General features: G+C 40.6%; 1 protein-coding gene across 2 annotated transcripts in view; it reads right to left on the bottom strand.

Moving 5' to 3' along the window:
- Positions 1–16,880, bottom strand: part of FRAS1 (Fraser extracellular matrix complex subunit 1) — a 534,964-nt gene that overhangs the window by 241,976 nt on the left and 276,108 nt on the right. For both annotated transcript variants that reach the window (XM_070791638.1, XM_070791639.1), the window contains exons 16-18: positions 15,484–15,624; positions 13,544–13,684; positions 11,879–12,055 (exon numbers count right to left, since the gene is read on the bottom strand). In XM_070791638.1, the coding sequence (XP_070647739.1) occupies positions 11,879–12,055; positions 13,544–13,684; positions 15,484–15,624 (459 nt within the window). The remainder of the gene's footprint in view (positions 1–11,878; positions 12,056–13,543; positions 13,685–15,483; positions 15,625–16,880) is intronic.

Here is a 16,880-nt window from a genome sequence, read left to right as displayed (position 1 = left end):
TGTGGCTCAAACAGTAAAGAATCTGCCTGCAATGCGGGATACCTGGGTTTGATCTCTGGGTCGGGAAAATCCCCTGGAGAAAGGCATGGCAACCCACTCCAGTATTCTTGCCTGGAGAATCCCACGGACAGAGGAGCCTGGCAGGCTACAATCCATGGGGTCACAAAGAGTCAGACACAACTGAGTGACTAACACAATTAAGTAGGAAGTTGAAAAGCACACCAATTAATTGTCTTTCATATTTAACTATTGAATAATAGAAGGAAAGCAATACTTTACTGGGTTACAGCTGAAAGTTGTACAAACTGACTCAAAATCAACATGAACTCACTTTCTCTTCAGTCATTTTAGTCTTTGGAATTACTCCTTCCTTAAATTGCTGTTTAAGGCTATGATTTAAATCCTTTAGTTTTTCTTCCTTCTAACAATAATATTAAAACAATGATGAGAACGATTTATGCAAGGACCACTATTTATAAAACTCTTGCATGTAGAGCTGTGGTTATACTGTCTAATCTTCCTGATAATCATATACAGTGTGACTATCAAGCCCATTTTTTAAAGTGAACTATAGTTGATTCACAATATTATGTTATTTTCAGATGTCCAACCCCATTTTATTTTATTTTTTTATTTTTATTTTTTTTTAATTTTATTTTTAAACTTTACAATATTGTATTAGTTTTGCCAAATATCGAAATGAATCCGCCACAGGTATACCTGTGTTCCCCATCCTGAACCCTCCTCCCTCCTCCCTCCCCATACCCTTCCTCTGGGTCGCCCCAGTGCACCAGCCCCAAGAATCCAGTATAGTGCATCGAACCTGGACTGGCGACTCGTTTCATACATGATAGTATACATGTTTCAATGCCATTCTCCCAAATCTCCCCACCCTCTCCCTCTCCCACAGAGTCCATAAGACTGATCTATACATCAGTGTCTCTTTTGCTGTCTTGTACACAGGGTTATTGTTACCATCTTTCTAAATTCCATATGTATGCGTTAGTATACTGTATTGGTGTTTTTCTTTCTGGCTTACTTCACTGTGTATAATAGGTTCCAGTTTCATCCATCTCATTAGAACTGATTCAAATGTATTTTTTTTTAATGGCTGAGTAATACTCCATTGTGTATATGTACCACAGCTTTCTTATCCATTCATCTGCTGATGGGCATCTAGGTTGCTTCCATGTCCTGGCTATTATAAACAGTGCTGCGATGAACATTGGGGTACGTGTGTCTCTTTCCCTTCTGGTTTCCTCAGTGTGTATGCCCAGCAGTGGGATTGCTGGATCATAAGGCAGTTCTATTTCCAGGTTTTTAAGGAATCTCCACACTGTTCTCCATAGTGGCTGTACTAGTTTGCATTCCCACCAACAGTGTAAGAGAGTTCCCTTTTCTCCACACCCTCTCCAGCATTTATTGCTTGTAGACTTTTGGATCGCAGCCATTCTGACTGGGGTGAAATGGTACCTCATAGTGGTTTTGATTTGCATTTCTCTGATAATGAGTGATGTTGAGCATCTTTTCATGTGTTTGTTAGCCATCTGTATGTCTTCTTTGGAGAAATGTCTATTTAGTTCTTTGGCCCATTTTTTGATTGGGTCATTTATTTTTCTGGAGTTGAGCTGTAGGAGTTGCTTGTATATTTTTGAGATTAGTTGTTTGTCAGTTGCTTCATTTGCTACTGTTTTCTCCCATTCTGAAGGCTGCCCTTTCACCTGGCTAATAGTTTCCTTTGTTGTGCAGAAGCTTTTAAGTTTAATTAGGTCCCATTTGTTTATTTTTGCTTTTATTTCCAATATTCTGGGAAGTGGGTCACAGAGGATCCAGCTGTGATGTATGTCGGAGAGTGTTTTGCCTATGTTCTCCTCTAGGAGTTTTATAGTTTCTGGTCTTACGTTGAGATCTTTAATCCATTTTGAGTTTATTTTTGTGTATGGTGTTAGAAAGTGTTCTAGTTTCATTCTTTTACAAGTGGTTGACCAGTTTTCCCAGCACCACTTGTTAAAGAGATTGTCTTTAATCCATTGTATATTCTTGCCTCCTTTGTCAAAGATAAGGTGTCCATATGTGCGTGGATTTATCTCTGGGCTTTCTATTATGTTCCATTGATCAATATTTCTGTCTTTGTGCCAGTACCATACTGTCTTGATAACTGTGGCTCTGTAATAGAGCCTGAAGTCAGGTAGGTTAACTCCTCCAGTTCCATTCTTCTTTCTCAAGATAGCTTTGGCTATTCGAGGTTTTTTGTATTTCCATACAAATTGTGAAATTATTTGTTCTAGCTCTGTGAAGAATACCGTTGGTAGCTTGATAGGGATTGCATTGAATCTATAAATTGCTTTGGGTAGTATACTCATTTTCACTATATTGATTCTTCCACTCCATGAACATGGTATATTTCTCCATCTATTAGTGTCCTCTTTGATTTCTTTCACCAGTGTTTTATAGTTTTCTATATATAGATCTTTAGTTTCTTTAGGTAGATATATTCCTAAGCATTTTATTCTTTCTGTTGCAATGGTGAATGGAATTATTTCCTTAATTTCTCTTTCTGTTTTCTCATTATTAGTGTATAGAAATGCAAGGGATTTCTGTGTGTTGATTTTATATCCTGAAACTTTACTATAATCATTGATTAGTTCTGGTGATTTTCTGGTGGAGTCTTTAGGGTTTTCTATGTAGAGGATCATGTCATCTGCAAATAGAGTTTTACTTCTTTTCCAGTTTGGATTCCTTTTATTTCTTTTTCTGCTCTGATTGCTGTGGCTAAAACTTCCAAAACTATGTTGAATAGTAATGGAGAAAGTGGGCATCCTTGTCTTGTTCCTGACTTTAGAGGAAATGCTTTCAATTTTTCACCATTGAGGGTAATGTTTGCTGTGGGTTTGTCATATATAGCTTTTATTATGTTGAGGTATGTTCCTTCTATTCCTGCTTTCTGGAGAGTTCTTATCATAAATGGATGTTGAATTTTGTCAAAGGCTTTCTCTGCATCTATTGAGATAATCATATGGTTTTTATTTTTCAATTTGTTAATGTGGTGTATTACACTGATTGATTTGCGGATATTGAAGAATCTTTGCATCCCTGGGATAAAGCCCACTTGGTCATGGTGGATGATCTTTTTAATGTGTTGTTGGATGCTGATTGCTAGAATTTTGTTAAGGATTTTTGCATCTATGTTCATCAGTGATATTGGCCTGTAGTTTTCTTTTTTTGTGGCATCTGTCAGGTTTTGGTATTAGGGTGATGGTGGCCTCATAGAATGAGTTTGGAAGTTTACCTTCCTCTGCAACTTTCTGGAAGAGTTTGAGAAGGATAGGTGTTAGCTCTTCTCTAAATTTTTGGTAGAATTCAGCTGTGAAGCCGTCTGGACCTGGGCTTTTGTGTGCTGGAAGATTTTTGATTACAGTTTCAATTTCCGTGCTTGTGATGGGTCTGTTAAGATTTTCTATTTCTTCCTGGTTGAGTTTTGGAAAGCTGTACTTTTCTAAGAATTTGTCCATTTCTTCCACGTTGTCCATTTTATTGCCATATAATTGCTGATAGTAGTCTCTTATGATCCTTTGTATTTCTGTGTTGTCTGTTGTGATCTCTCCATTTTCATTTCTAATTTTATTGATTTGATTTTTCTCCCTTTGTTTCTTGATGAGTCTGGCTAATGGTTTGTCAATTTTATTTATCCTTTCAAAGAACCAGCTTTTGGCTTTGTTGATTTTTGCTATGGTCTCTTTTGTTTCTTTTGCATTTATTTCTGCCCTAATTTTTAAGATTTCTTTCCTTCTTCTAACCCTGGGGTTCTTCATTTCTTCCTTTTCTAGTTGCTTTAGGTGTAGGGTTAGGTTATTTATTTGACTTTTTTCTTGTTTCTTGAGGTATGCTTGTATTGCTATGAACTTACCCCTTAGAACTGCTTTTAAAGTGTCCCACAGGTTTTGGGTTGTTGTGTTTTCATTTTCATTAGTTTCTATGCAAATTTTGATTTCTTCTATGATTTGTTGGTTATTCAGCAGCGTGTTGTTCAGCCTCCATATGTTGGAATTTTTAATAGTTTTTCTCCTGTAATTGAGATCTAATTACTGCATTGTGGTCAGAAAAGATGCTTGAAATGATTTCTATTTTTTTGAATTTTCCAAGGCTAGATTTATGGCCCAGGATGTGATCTATCCTGGAGAAGGTTCCATGTGCACTTGAGAAAAAGGTGAAATTCATTGTTTTGGGATGAAATGTCCTATAGATATTAATTAGGTCTAACTGGTCTATTGTATCATTTAACGTTTGTGTTTCCTTGTTAATTTTCTGTTTAGTTGATCTATCCATAGGTGTGAGTGGGGTATTAAAGTCTCCCACTATTATTGTGTTATTATTAATTTCTCCTTTCATACTTGTTAGCATTTGTCTTACATATTGCGTCGCTCTCGTGTTGGGTGCATATATATTTATAATTGTTATATCTTCTTCTTGGCTTGATCCTTTGATCATTATGTAGTCACCTTCTTTGTCTCTTTTCACAGCCTTTGTTTTAAAGTCTATTTTATCTGGTATAAGTATTGCTACTCCTGCTTTCTTTTGGTCCCTATTTGCATGGAAAATCTTTTTCCAGCCCTTCACTTTCAGTCTGTATGTGTCCCCTGTTTTGAGGTGGGTCTCTTGTAGACAACATATGTAGGGGTCTTGTTTTTGTATCCATTCAGCCAGTCTTTGTCTTTTGGTTGGGGCATTCAACCCATTTACATTTAAGGTAATTACTGATAAGTATGATCCCGCTGCCATTTACTTTATTGTTTTGGGTTCGAGTTTATACACTGTTTTTGTGTTTCCTATCTAGAGAATATCCTTTAGTATTTGTTGGAGAGCTGGTTTGGTGGTGCTGAATTCTCTCAGCTTTTGCTTGTCTGAGAAGCTTTTGATTTCTCCTTCATATTTGAATGAGATCCTTGCTGGGTACAATAATCTGGGCTGTAGGTTATTTTCTTTCATCACTTTAAGTATGTCTTGCCATTTCCTCCTGGCTTGAAGAGTTTCTATTGAAAGATCAGCTGTTATCCTTATGGGGATTCCCTTGTGTATTATTTGTTGTTTTTCCCTTGCTGCTTTTAATATTTGTTCTTTGTGTTTGATCTTTGTTAATTTGATTAATATGTGTCTTGGGGTGTTTCGCCTTGGGTTTATCCTGTTCGGGACTCTCTGGGTTTCTTGGACTTGGGTGATTATTTCCTTCCCCATTTTAGGGAAGTTTTCAACTATTATCTCTTCAAGTATTTTCTCATGGTCTTTCTTTTTGTCTTCTTCTTCTGGGACCCCTATGATTTGAATGTTGTAGCGTTTAATATTGTCCTGGAGGTCTCTGAGATTGTCCTAATTTCTTTTAATTCATTTTTCTTTTATCCTCTCTGATTCATTTATTTCTACCATTCTATCTTCTAATTCACTAATCCTATCTTCTGCCTCTGTTATTCTACTATTTGTTGCCTCCAGAGTGTTTTTAATTTCATTTATTGCATTATTCATTATATATTGACTCTCTTTTATTTCTTCTAGGTCCTTGTTAAACCTTTCTTGCATCTTCTCAATCTTTGTCTCCAAGCTATTTATCTGTGATTCCATTTTGATTTCAAGATTTTGGATCAGTTTCACTATCATTATTCGGAATTCTTTATCAGGTAGATTCCCTATCTCTTCCTCTTGTGTTTGGTTTGGTGGGCATTTATCCTGTTCCTTTATCTGCTGGGTATTCCTCTGTCTCTTCATCTTGTTTAAATTGCTGAGTTTGGGGTGTCCTTTTTGTATTCTGGCAGTTTGTGGAGTTCTCTTTATTGTGGCGTTTCCTCGCTCTGTGTGGGTTTGCACAGGAGGTTTGTCAAGGTTTCTTGGTTAGGGAAGCTTGTGTCGGTGTTCTGGTGGGTGGAGCTGTATTTCTTCTCTCTGGAGTGCAATGAAATGTCCAGTAATGAGTTATGGGATGTCTATGGTTTTGGGGTGACTTTGGGCTGCCTGTATCTTGGAGCTCAGGGCTGTGTTCCTTGCTGCTGGAGAATTTGCTTGGTATGTCTTGCCCTGAAACTTGTTTCACCCAGAGAGGTTTACAGCATTATATGGAGAAGAGAAGAGTGAGGAGGGAGTTAGAGGTGACCCGAATGAGATGAGGTGGAATCAATAGAGGAGAGAGTGGGCTATTCAGTAATCTCTTCCTTATGTGCACTCCACAACTGGACCGCTCAGAGTTGTTCACAGAGTTATACAGAGAAGAGAAGGAGGAAGGTGGCAGAGGTGGCCAGGAGGATAAATGGGGGGAATGAAAAGGAGGGAGACGGATCCAGCCAGTAATCAGTTCCCTAAGTGTTCTCCACCGTCTAGAACACACAGAAATTCACAGAGTTGGGTAGAGTAGAGAGGGATTAGGGAGGAGACACAGGCGACCTGGTGGAGAAAAAGGAGAATCCAAAGGGAGAGAGAGCAGTTAAGCCAGTAATCTCGCTCCCTAGTGAAAAATGGGTACTGAAGATTGGGTTCTTAAAGGTACAAAATTGGTAATAAATACATAAAAGTAAAAATTAAAAATCTAGAGTAGAGTTTGGAATTTCAAAAATACGATGTTAAAGAAAAGAAGAAGGAAAAGAAAGAGAGAAAAAAAAGAACAAACAAAAACAAACAAGGTCGCAAAAATTATAAAGAAAATATAGGTACAGAATTGATAACTAATACCAAAAAGCAAAAGTTAAAAATCTAGAGTAGAGTTTGGAATTTCAAAAATACAATGTTAAAAAAAGAAGAAGTAAAAGAAAGAGAGAGAGAAAAAAAAAACAAACAAGAATAAACAAAGTTGCATAATTTATTAAAAAAAATACAGGTACAAAATTGATAACAAATACCAAAAAACATAAATTAAAAATCTAGAGTAGAGTTTGGAATTTCAGATATACAATGTTATTTAAAAGAAGAAGAGAAAGAAACAGAGAAAAAGAAAAAGAAAAAAGGGTCACAGAAATTATTAAAAAAAAAAAAAAAACTATAGGCACAAAATTGATAACAAATACCAAAAAGCTAAAATTAAAAATCTAGAGTAGAGTTTGGAATTTCAGATATACAATGTTATTTAAAAGAAAAAGAGAAAGAAACAGAGAAAAAGAAAAAGAAAAAAGAAAAAAGGGTCACAGAAATTATTAAAAAAAAAAAAAAAAAACTATAGGTACAAAATTGATAACAAATACCAAAAAGCTAAAATTAAAAATCTAGAGTAGAGTTTGGAATTTCAAAAATACAATGTTAAAGAAAAGAAGGAAAAAAAAAAAGGTCAAAAAAATTATAAAGAAAATATATATATGAAGTTTGCTTTAAAAAAAAAATTGGGTCTTCTTTTTTTTTTTGCGAAGTAATCGGTTATAAAAGTGGAAATTAAAGGAATAATAGAGGACTTAAAAAAATTTTTTTTAATTAAAAAAATTAAAAAAGAAACAAAGAATCATCATACAAATAGTAAAAATATATCTAGGACTTTCTCCAGTTTTGTTGTGAGTATTGTGGGTTCAGTCCATTTTTGGCTAGTTCCTTGGTCTGACTTATATTTCTCAAGATCTATAGGCCCCTTCCTATGTAGTTGGTAGTAACCACAGGGTTTTAATCTATTGCCTGTAGCTTCCAAGGCGGTTCCCTCTGTTATAGCTTCTTCTGTTTGCTGGTCTCTTCAGTGTCTGGTTTTCGCCCTGACACAAAGGGGATGGTGGAGGACGCTTTTTTTTTTTTTTTTTTAGGCTCACTTGCTCAGTCGCGCTGAGGGGAGGTAGGGAGGGATGCTGCAAACAAATAACACTGGCGTGTGTTCGCAGTGCCTCAGCCACACTGGGTCACCCCCCCCCCAGTTCACGGCACGTGTAGCCTCTCTGCCCACACTGCTCAGGCTCTAGGTTGCTCCACCAGGAACCATCCGTGGCCGGCCCTGGGCTACCTGTACTTCCCAGGTACAAGCCGCTCAGGTTCAGGCACTCGGGTAGTCGTCAGAGGCGCAGACTCTCGGTTGGGCCTGCGTTTTGTGCCCTTCCCAGATCCGAGCAGCTCAGGTGATGAGGTGTTTGGCACGCGCGATTGCTGCGACTTATCCCCTCCTCGCCGCTCGGTTATCTAGGTGTGCACCGGCATACCTTCTCAGGCAGATGTTGACCGTCCAGACCCCCAAGAAATTTGAGTTAGCAAAGAAGCCTGCTTACAGTTTTATAGATAATGTCTCTCTGGGGCTGCGATTGTTCCCTTCCGGCTCTGGCTGCCTATCACCGGAGAGGCATGGTCTGCCCCTGGCTATCTCTGTTCAGTCCTTTGTTCCGTGCGTGGGCCTGGCGGTGTCATAGGTTAGGGCTGGCTTTTCGCCTTGTAGATATCCCACAGTCTGGTTTGCTAGCCCCAATTATTTCACTCAGATAGCGCTTGGGGTATTCAGGCCAGATTCTTGCAATGCAGCCCGCGCCGCACCTCACTGCCCATCCCGCGCTTGCTAATGGCGGATGCAGGCTTCTGTGCTGCTTCTCCGCTGGGGGAGTTACCTTAGGGCTTGCAATGTGCGGGTTTTAATTGTTTATTTATTTTTCCTCCCTGTTATGTTGCCCTCTGTGCTTCCAAGGCTCAGCACAGATTCGGCAGTGAGAAGGTTTCCTGGTGTTTGGAAACTTCTCTCTTCTTAAGACTCCCTTTCCGGGATGGAACTCCGTCCCTCCCTCTTTTGTCCCTTTTTTTGTCTTTTATATTTTTTCCTACCTCCTTTCGAAGACTTGGGTTGCTTTTCTGGGTGCCTGATGTCCTCTGCCGGCGTTCAGAAGTTGTTTTGTGGAATCTACTCAGCGTTTAAATGTTCTTTTCATGAATTTGTGGGGGAGAAAGTGTTCTCCCCGTCCTACTCCTCCGCCATCTTAGCTCCTCCCTCCAAGGATGCTTTCTTAAACTTAGGTTGTCTCAACCCTGCAACACTGTAATTCTGTGAGTTTGCCCCTTGAGGGACCATATTAGAACAGCTTCTTGGTGAATAGCATGGATACTGGAGTCTGGCTGACTCAGGTTCCCACTGGACTCTACTTGGCGCCAGCTACTTGATACTGAGCAAGTTACAGCCTTAATTTCCTCCTGCCTGTTTTCCTCTAAAGTAGTTGTCCCACTGACCCCGTAAAGCTGGTATCAGGACCAAGTGAAAAAATAGAACAAGTAAGGTGCTTCTTACAGTGTCTGCATCAAGGCTGAGCACCAAAGTCACAGGAATATTATTTTCGGGCTGAATAACCCTGGTTGCCTGCATTCGTGCTCTGTCGTGTCCTGTTCTTCATGATTCCATGGACTGTAGCCAGTCAGGCTCCTCTGTCCATGGGATTTTCCAGGAAAGAATACTGGAATAGGTTGCCATTTTCTCCTCCAGGGGGTCTTCCTGACCTAGAGATCGAACCTGCACTTCCTGTGTCTCCTGCATTGGCAGGCAGATTCTTTACCACTCTGCCACCTGAGATGCCCTGGTTACTCTAATTTTTATCGACAATTTATCTTTAAAAATGGTCATCATTTTTGTTTATTGCTTCTGATCCCTCTCTAAATCCCCTAATTTTCTTTTTCAATGAAGTGATCAAAATTGTAGAAAGAAACTAACCATGGTGAACAGCCTAGGCAAGTTTCTTCTTTGTTTACTTCACTTCTTCTTTAGGATCAGAAGTGAAGGCTGTGTGGTATGTGGCTTGGAAATGCATTGGGGCTCTTTTTCTACAATTAATTTTTATTGGGAGTATAGTTGCTTTGGCTTCCCAGGTGGCTCAGTGGTAAAGAATCCGCCTGCCAATGCAAGAGCTGTGGACTCGATCCCTCGTCTGGGAAGATCTCCTTGAGAAGAAAATGGCAATCCACTCTAGTATTCTTGCCTGGGAAATCCCATTCACAGAGGAATCTTGCAGGCTATCGTCCACATGGTCGCAAAAAGTCAGACACAATTTAGCGACTAAAACAATAACAAAATAGTTGCTTTAGAATGTTCTGATAGTTTCTATAGTATAGCAAAGTGAATCAGCTGTACATATACATATATCCCTTCTTTTTTATATTTCCTTCCCATTTATTTCCCCATAGAGCATGAGTAGAGTTCCCTGAGCTACACAGTAGGCTCTCATCAGGTTATCTATTTTAAACAGGGTATCAGCAGTATATGTATGTCAATCGCAATCTCCCCATTCATCCCACTCCCTCCTTTACCTCTTGGTGTCTGTATGCTGAATCTAGAAAAATGGTATAAATGATCTTATTTGCAAAACAGAAAGAGAGGATTTGGAGCTCCTAGCAGCAAAGATTTCCATATTTTGTAAGTGGTTGTGGAAACAGTTGTGAGAGTTTAAGGAACCATGGGAAGTTTACACAATGCATACATGGGTGGAAACCAGTGTTTGGGGGAATAGAGGCCCTCTCCCAATTTTAGACACCATGTAAACACCCTGTAGCCTGGTGCATCCCAGGGAGCAGGGGGTGACCCTTATAACATCCCCAAATACCTGAGCACATGGACTAAGATTTACACCAAGTGATCATGAGGGCTTTACAAGTTACCAAGCACTTTCACGCTCTGCACCTCCTTTGATCCTGGCAGAAAGCGTGTGTGAAAGTCAATTATCCCTATTCTAATACTGCAGATGCGAAGGCTCTAAGAGCTTAAGTATCTGGCCTGGGGTATCTGTACTCCAATTCCACATACTTTCTACTATGCCATATCACTCACCGTGTCCAAAGCCTTTTAACCTAACCTTGAAATCCAGCATTTCCATGTGAGTATATATTCCAGTGTAACAGTGAAGCCATTTTAATAAGTGGGCTTGTCAAATACATCCCTGAATCTGCAGTATGCTTACAATTATGGTGCAAAAATAAAAATTCAAAGCTATGCACAGGGGAAAAAAAAAGACTCAGATATATTATAGCAAAATAAAAGGCAATTGGGTTTAGGCAGGTAGATGGTAGAGAGATTATTTTTCTACTTTTTTCTGCATTCAAAATTCCCCTTAGTGAACATATGTTCATAATGAAAAATATAAGTAGTGGGTTTTTCCCCCAAGTAGCCCAAGAGTCAAAAAATTCATCCAATAGCAAGGAAGGTTCTTGTAGGAGCAGAGAGGGGCCTCCCCTACCTCCTAAGAAATTGGGGCTTCCCTGGTGGCTCAAATGGTAACAAATCTACCTGCAGTGTAGGATACCTGGCTTCAATCCCTTGGTTGGGAAGATTCCCTGGAAAAGAGAATGACTATCCAGTCAAGTATTCTTGTCTGGGAAATCCCATGGACAGGGGAGTCTGGTGGGCTACGATCCATGGGGAAACAAAGCATCAGACACAGCTGAACCACTACACATGCATGCACCCCTTCATCTCATCTTCAGCCACTTATAGATGACCCAGCTCTGAGTCGCACCATTCAGAATGGCATCAATTCTCTGTGGGCAATACACCAAAGCAAGGGCAGGAATCACTTCTAAATTTTGACAGAAGTCCAGATTTTGTCCTGAAGAGATCAACTTATATTCAGAGTAGCAAATTAAAACAAATAAATAGAATTTTACAATGAGCTCCATGTCTGTCTCAGCTACTCATACTGTCTCTGAATGAATCCCCACCTGGAATTTCTGAGAGTGTGACTCTGAGGACAGTGGAGTAAAAGGAACTAACTCTTTAAGATCACCTGTTATTCACCAAAGGAAGGGGGATGTCAGTGGGACCATTCTCTCACATGTCAGTCTTCCATCCAGAAACACTCAGAAACTATTGTGGTGGGAAAACAAAGCACTTCTGGCTTGGGTCCCGCCTCACAGGATCCCTCAAGAGGTAAGTCTGGAAGCTACCTAAACATTTCCTTCAATCAGGCTTACTCACCTTCACACAGTCCAGTGATCTCCAAGTAAAACTGGGCTCTGCACCGGGACAGACACTCGCCTGAGGTGATGTTTGCGCCTGACAGCGGCTCAAACTGCAGTCCGTCCTCTGGCTTCCTGCACTGGGTGCAGTGGGAGTGTGCTGGACCCACACAGGTCAAGCAAGAGGTATGACAGGCTGCCAAGGGGAACAGAATGCAGGAGTCAGCCCGAGGATCAGATAAGCATTGCAACCGAGGGGAGTCCCTAAGGAAGTCCGATTCACTCAGAAAAGTTCACCAGATACAACCTTGCAGATAACTGTTTTTCCAGCATTCTCCATAAAGCCCAGGGGGATAATAACAATATCTGTGAGAGGCCAAATGAGGGTGATGCTAACTAGCCATGTCTCTCGGGTCCTAGAAGAGCTGCCAGGCTAGATCACGGAGGGAAGAAAAAAGCAAACTGGACAATATTGGCTTGGTTCTCCAGAGAGTCACATACAGAGGAGGATGATATAATCTCAGTTTTTCATGGAAGATTTTAAGAAGCATTCCTATAAAGGCTGTTACTCTATTATGTGCAAAACTGGTAGTTGTGTTACTGTCCATTACAGCATCCATCACCCACTACAGAGGGGTCCAGAAATTCTAACAAAATTCTGTTAGAATTTATATGAGGAAAGGCTGCTTTTCTAGACAAGGAAGAGGCCCTTTACAGCAGCAACAAACACTTGACAATCCATCATGGTTTCTGGTTTTCCTTGGCTGCTGGCGAGAATCAGAGCCAGAGTACTCAAAATCTCTCCTGCCCACACTCTGATATAATGGTTGCTCCCATCTTTTCAAAGATTCTCTAAATTGTCTTTTTCGGGATATTTATAGCAGCTGCCCTGTTTTAAATACTTTTTTTTTTCCCTTGTAACTATCCTTCACAACTTTTCCAAGGTGCCCTACGTATAAATAAACATAAATTAACTTCGCTTAATTAAAATGTTTGCTCCCAACGTTCCAGTTTCAAAATGCTCAAAGGAGATTGCCCTCCCTATGAGCCGAGAGCCTTTCTGGCAAATAGCTATGGAAGATTTTCCGTTTTACTCAGCCCAGAGGCATTGCTGGTAACTCTCAGTTTGCTCAGCAGCATCATTAACAAAAAGAAGTTCTTCAGGGAAAAACAAAATGAAGGCTAAGAAAAACATTAGTAATGCTCAGAGGATTCAAAAGAGAGGAAAGAAGAACTGGGTTCATTTTAAGGCACAGGAAAGGGAATAACACACCCCTCAAGGATGACCAGAAAGACAGTGGCCCATTGAGTGTTATGACAAATATTCAAATGTGATTTTTCAGATTCTCCCTTTGATAATGAAAAAAAAAAAAGCTAATAATACAGGCATAACCACATGGGATACACTAGAAGAAGAGCTGCCCCACAAAGTAACTTATCTCTATGTCCTTGTGATGGGAAAGTTTATCAGGAGTGATGATAAGGGACTTCTCTGGTAATCCAGGGGTTAAGAATCCACTTTCCAATGCAGAGGATGGGAGTTAAATCCCTGGTCCTGGAACTTAAATTGCACACGCCGTGGGGTAACTAAGTCCCTATGCCACAACTACTGAGCCTGCAAGCCTGAATGCTGCAACGAGTCCCAGCAGAGCAAATAAATAAATGATGATGACACCAACAATACCTTTGCAGACACCATGGTCAGGGTAGAAGCCCTCTCCACAGTTGGGCAGACAGTGGCCTTGGCGCAGGGCCTGGGGGTGGATGCAGGCGGTGCAGTGAGCAGCCGTGGGTCCTGAGCAGCTGGCACATGAGTTGTGACAAACTGAGGGAGAAAGGAATACAATGGGACCAGGGTAACTAGAGAGTCCACTTCTTGGCTGGCCTCCTCATGTGCGAAGATGCCCGCTTTTCTATCCTCAATCCCCCTCACGTGTTGCACCAAATCAAGGGGCATATGTGTTCGGAGGTGGTTATGTTACCAGCACTGCTCACGCTGCAACTCTGCCCATCTTTCATCCACGTTCTATTATTTATTAGCTACCCTTCATTTGGGCTTCCCAGGTTGCGCAGGGGTTAAGGGGATGCAGTCCAGGAGATGCAAGAGACCTGGGTTCAATCCCTGGGTTGGGAAGATCCCCTGGAGGAGGAAGTGGCAACCCATTCCAGGATTCTTGCCTGAAAAACTCCATGGACAGAGGAGCCTGGTGGGTTACAGTAGACGGGGTCACAAAGAGTTGGCCATGACTGAGTAACTCAACACAAATCCTTTATTTAGTGTTTGTATTGTGTTTTATATATATTGCCACTTTTAATCTTCATAGCAATGTTAATGCAGTAGGAAGTATTAACCTCATTTTACAGATGAGAAAACCAAGGTCATGGAAAGTTAAAAAATTTACTAAAGATCACAAAGCTAGTTAGTAGCAGAGCTGGAATTTAGCCCGAGGTCTATCTGAACCTAAGACTCCCCAGGTGAATAGGGAAGAGGAGAAAGTTCATGGATCTGGGTGTTGGGACCCCTGGCATTTTTGAAGGGCCTGCCCCTAGCTTATGCCCTTAGCCAAGACTGGGTCTCTCCAGGCCTAGTTTCCTTGACATATGCATGCTGAGACATTGGGTTCAATGGTCTTTTAACACACTTACAGTTGGACATTCTAGGAGTCTAAGTAAAAATTATGTTAAAGGATTTGACCACTACATATGGCAGTCAGGCATGCCTCTCTCCTGCTTTGGTCCTGGCTAGTAACAACGGGACACTCTGACTCCAAGAGGCAGATGGCACCACGCTGTTCTAATTAACAGGAGTGAACCATGGAAGAAGGTTCTGGAGGACCATGGTCAGGAGCTGGGAGAGGGGAGTGTGGAGACAGGAGGAGATCGCTGGGGACAGAATACTGAGGACAAGAGATAAAGAGTGGATGAGTAAAGAGGCTGACAAACAAACAGGAGGCTGATGATTCAAGGTGGTAGGACGGGTCTAAATATCCTGCCCAAACAGACGCTAGAAGTGGAAGTAAGAATACACATGCTTGTTTCAGAGAAGAAGGGCCATCAGGGTGTCTGAGGCAGCAGTAAATTCCCATCTCAAACGGGAATGTTTCCTAGTTTAAGATGTATAAGTCTGAAAAAAGATACTATATAAAGAGCACATAAAACCAAATTTTCGATAGATACACACTTTAGCTTTACAAGCTATCAAACTTGGTTTGCTTTTTTATTTTCCTGGTGTGCTATAGTTGCCAACATATGTGTTTACAAATGCCATCTAAAGAATGATGCTCTCCTACCTACAGCCTGAGTGAGTAATGGTTAACAAGTACACAAGTACACACAAGGACTGTGTGAAGACTTTAGAGGTTTTCTTGGCATTTCAAAATGATCCCATGATCTTTAATGATGATTGGTATGTGTAAGCCCCTTATTTAATCACATTACTCCCCCAGCATCCACCCATATTTCCCACCCTCATAACAGATATATTTTCCTTTTAATTTGCCATTTACTTACCATGCACACAAACTTCCAAGTGAGCAACATACAGCACTGCGTGTAATCAAACATGTGTTAATTACTTTTTTGGTGATGACGAGGATGATGGTAACAGTTACCCATGTAACTTACCTTTACATCTCCCAGTGGCATCAGCATAGTACCCACCAGGGCATTCAGAAATGCATTTCCCATCATGCAACACGGTCTTCTCCACACAGGTAAGACATCTGGGACTACTAGGGCCACAACTCTTACAGGATTGATCACAAGCTAAAGGGAAAGAAAACCCATCAGAGAAAATCAATAATGAACAAAGGGAGCAAAGGAAGTCTGTTCTTTCAACGTCCACAGTTGGCATCAACATAGTAATCACATTTCTGGCTGCTCAGCTGAGGTCTGTTTCCTTGATTCAAAATGTTCTGTATTCACAGTTGAAGGAGAACTCAATAAGTATTCACTGAACTAAGCATAACAAATATTCTGAGGCTCACCTACCAGTGTGTCCAATTTAATATGGGATTTAAAGTCAAAACGGCTTTGGCAGTAGGGTTCCCAGATTTAACAAATAAAATACCAGATGCTCAGTTAAATTTGAATTTCAAGATAAATAAAAAATAAGTTTTTAGTTTAAGTTTGTCCAAAATAGTTCATCCTATATTTCATCTGACAACCCTAGTTGGAGAGAGAATTCAGAGTTCTACTAAGCAAGGCCATGCTATAAAACTTCAGTTCGAATTGCTGAGTTTCATACAATCTTCTAAAATCTACTCGTTCACTTATTCATTCAGTGAGCCCTGAACACATTTCTTAAACTCTGTGTCAAGTACTGTGCCAGGTAGTAGAGACACAAAATCCAAATCAATTTGGTCTCAGCTTTAAGGAACTTGTTAAGTCTACCAGAGGGAAATAAACATATGCAATATTAGGAATACTAAATGTATTGCTCAGATTAGTCTGCATAAGCATCATAAAAATTTCAACAAAATGTGTGTGGGGTAAGAAGTATGAAAGGTGAGGAAAGGATTCATGGAAGAAATGACGCTTGAGCGCTGTCTTAGATACCAAGTCAAAGCATGCCAAGATGATGGGAATATACTCTCAGCTGAAGCAGCGAAGCAAGTATAGGCCTAGAACCTGGGAAAGCCATGAACTGCAGGACACCAGGCTTTCCTGTCCTTCACCATCTCCTGGAGTTTGCTCAGGGAAAGGCTTGGAAACAGCAGTTCTGGTTTTTTTGGCCAGAAAAGTGGGAAGGGCCAGATTACAGAAACCTGTCTACCAGACTCCATAGTCTAGATGCTCATCTTAGGAAAGCTTTCAGGAGCTTCTCTCTACACAATTTTTGGGTTTCCCTGGTGGCTCAGAAGGTAAGAATCTGCCTGCAATGCAGATTAGGTTCGACTGGGTTGGGAAGAGCCCCTGGAGGAGGACAACCCACTCTAGTATTCTTGCCTAGAGAATCTCATGGACAGAGAAGCCTGGCAGGCTACTATCCATGGGGTCACAAAAAGGCGGACAAGACTGAG

Source organism: Bos indicus, chromosome 6, assembly GCF_029378745.1.
Source record: "Bos indicus isolate NIAB-ARS_2022 breed Sahiwal x Tharparkar chromosome 6, NIAB-ARS_B.indTharparkar_mat_pri_1.0, whole genome shotgun sequence".
Taxonomy (NCBI): Eukaryota; Metazoa; Chordata; class Mammalia; order Artiodactyla; family Bovidae; genus Bos; species Bos indicus.
The sequence above is the reverse complement of the archived record's forward strand: the minus strand, read 5'-3'. Positions and strand labels throughout refer to the sequence as shown.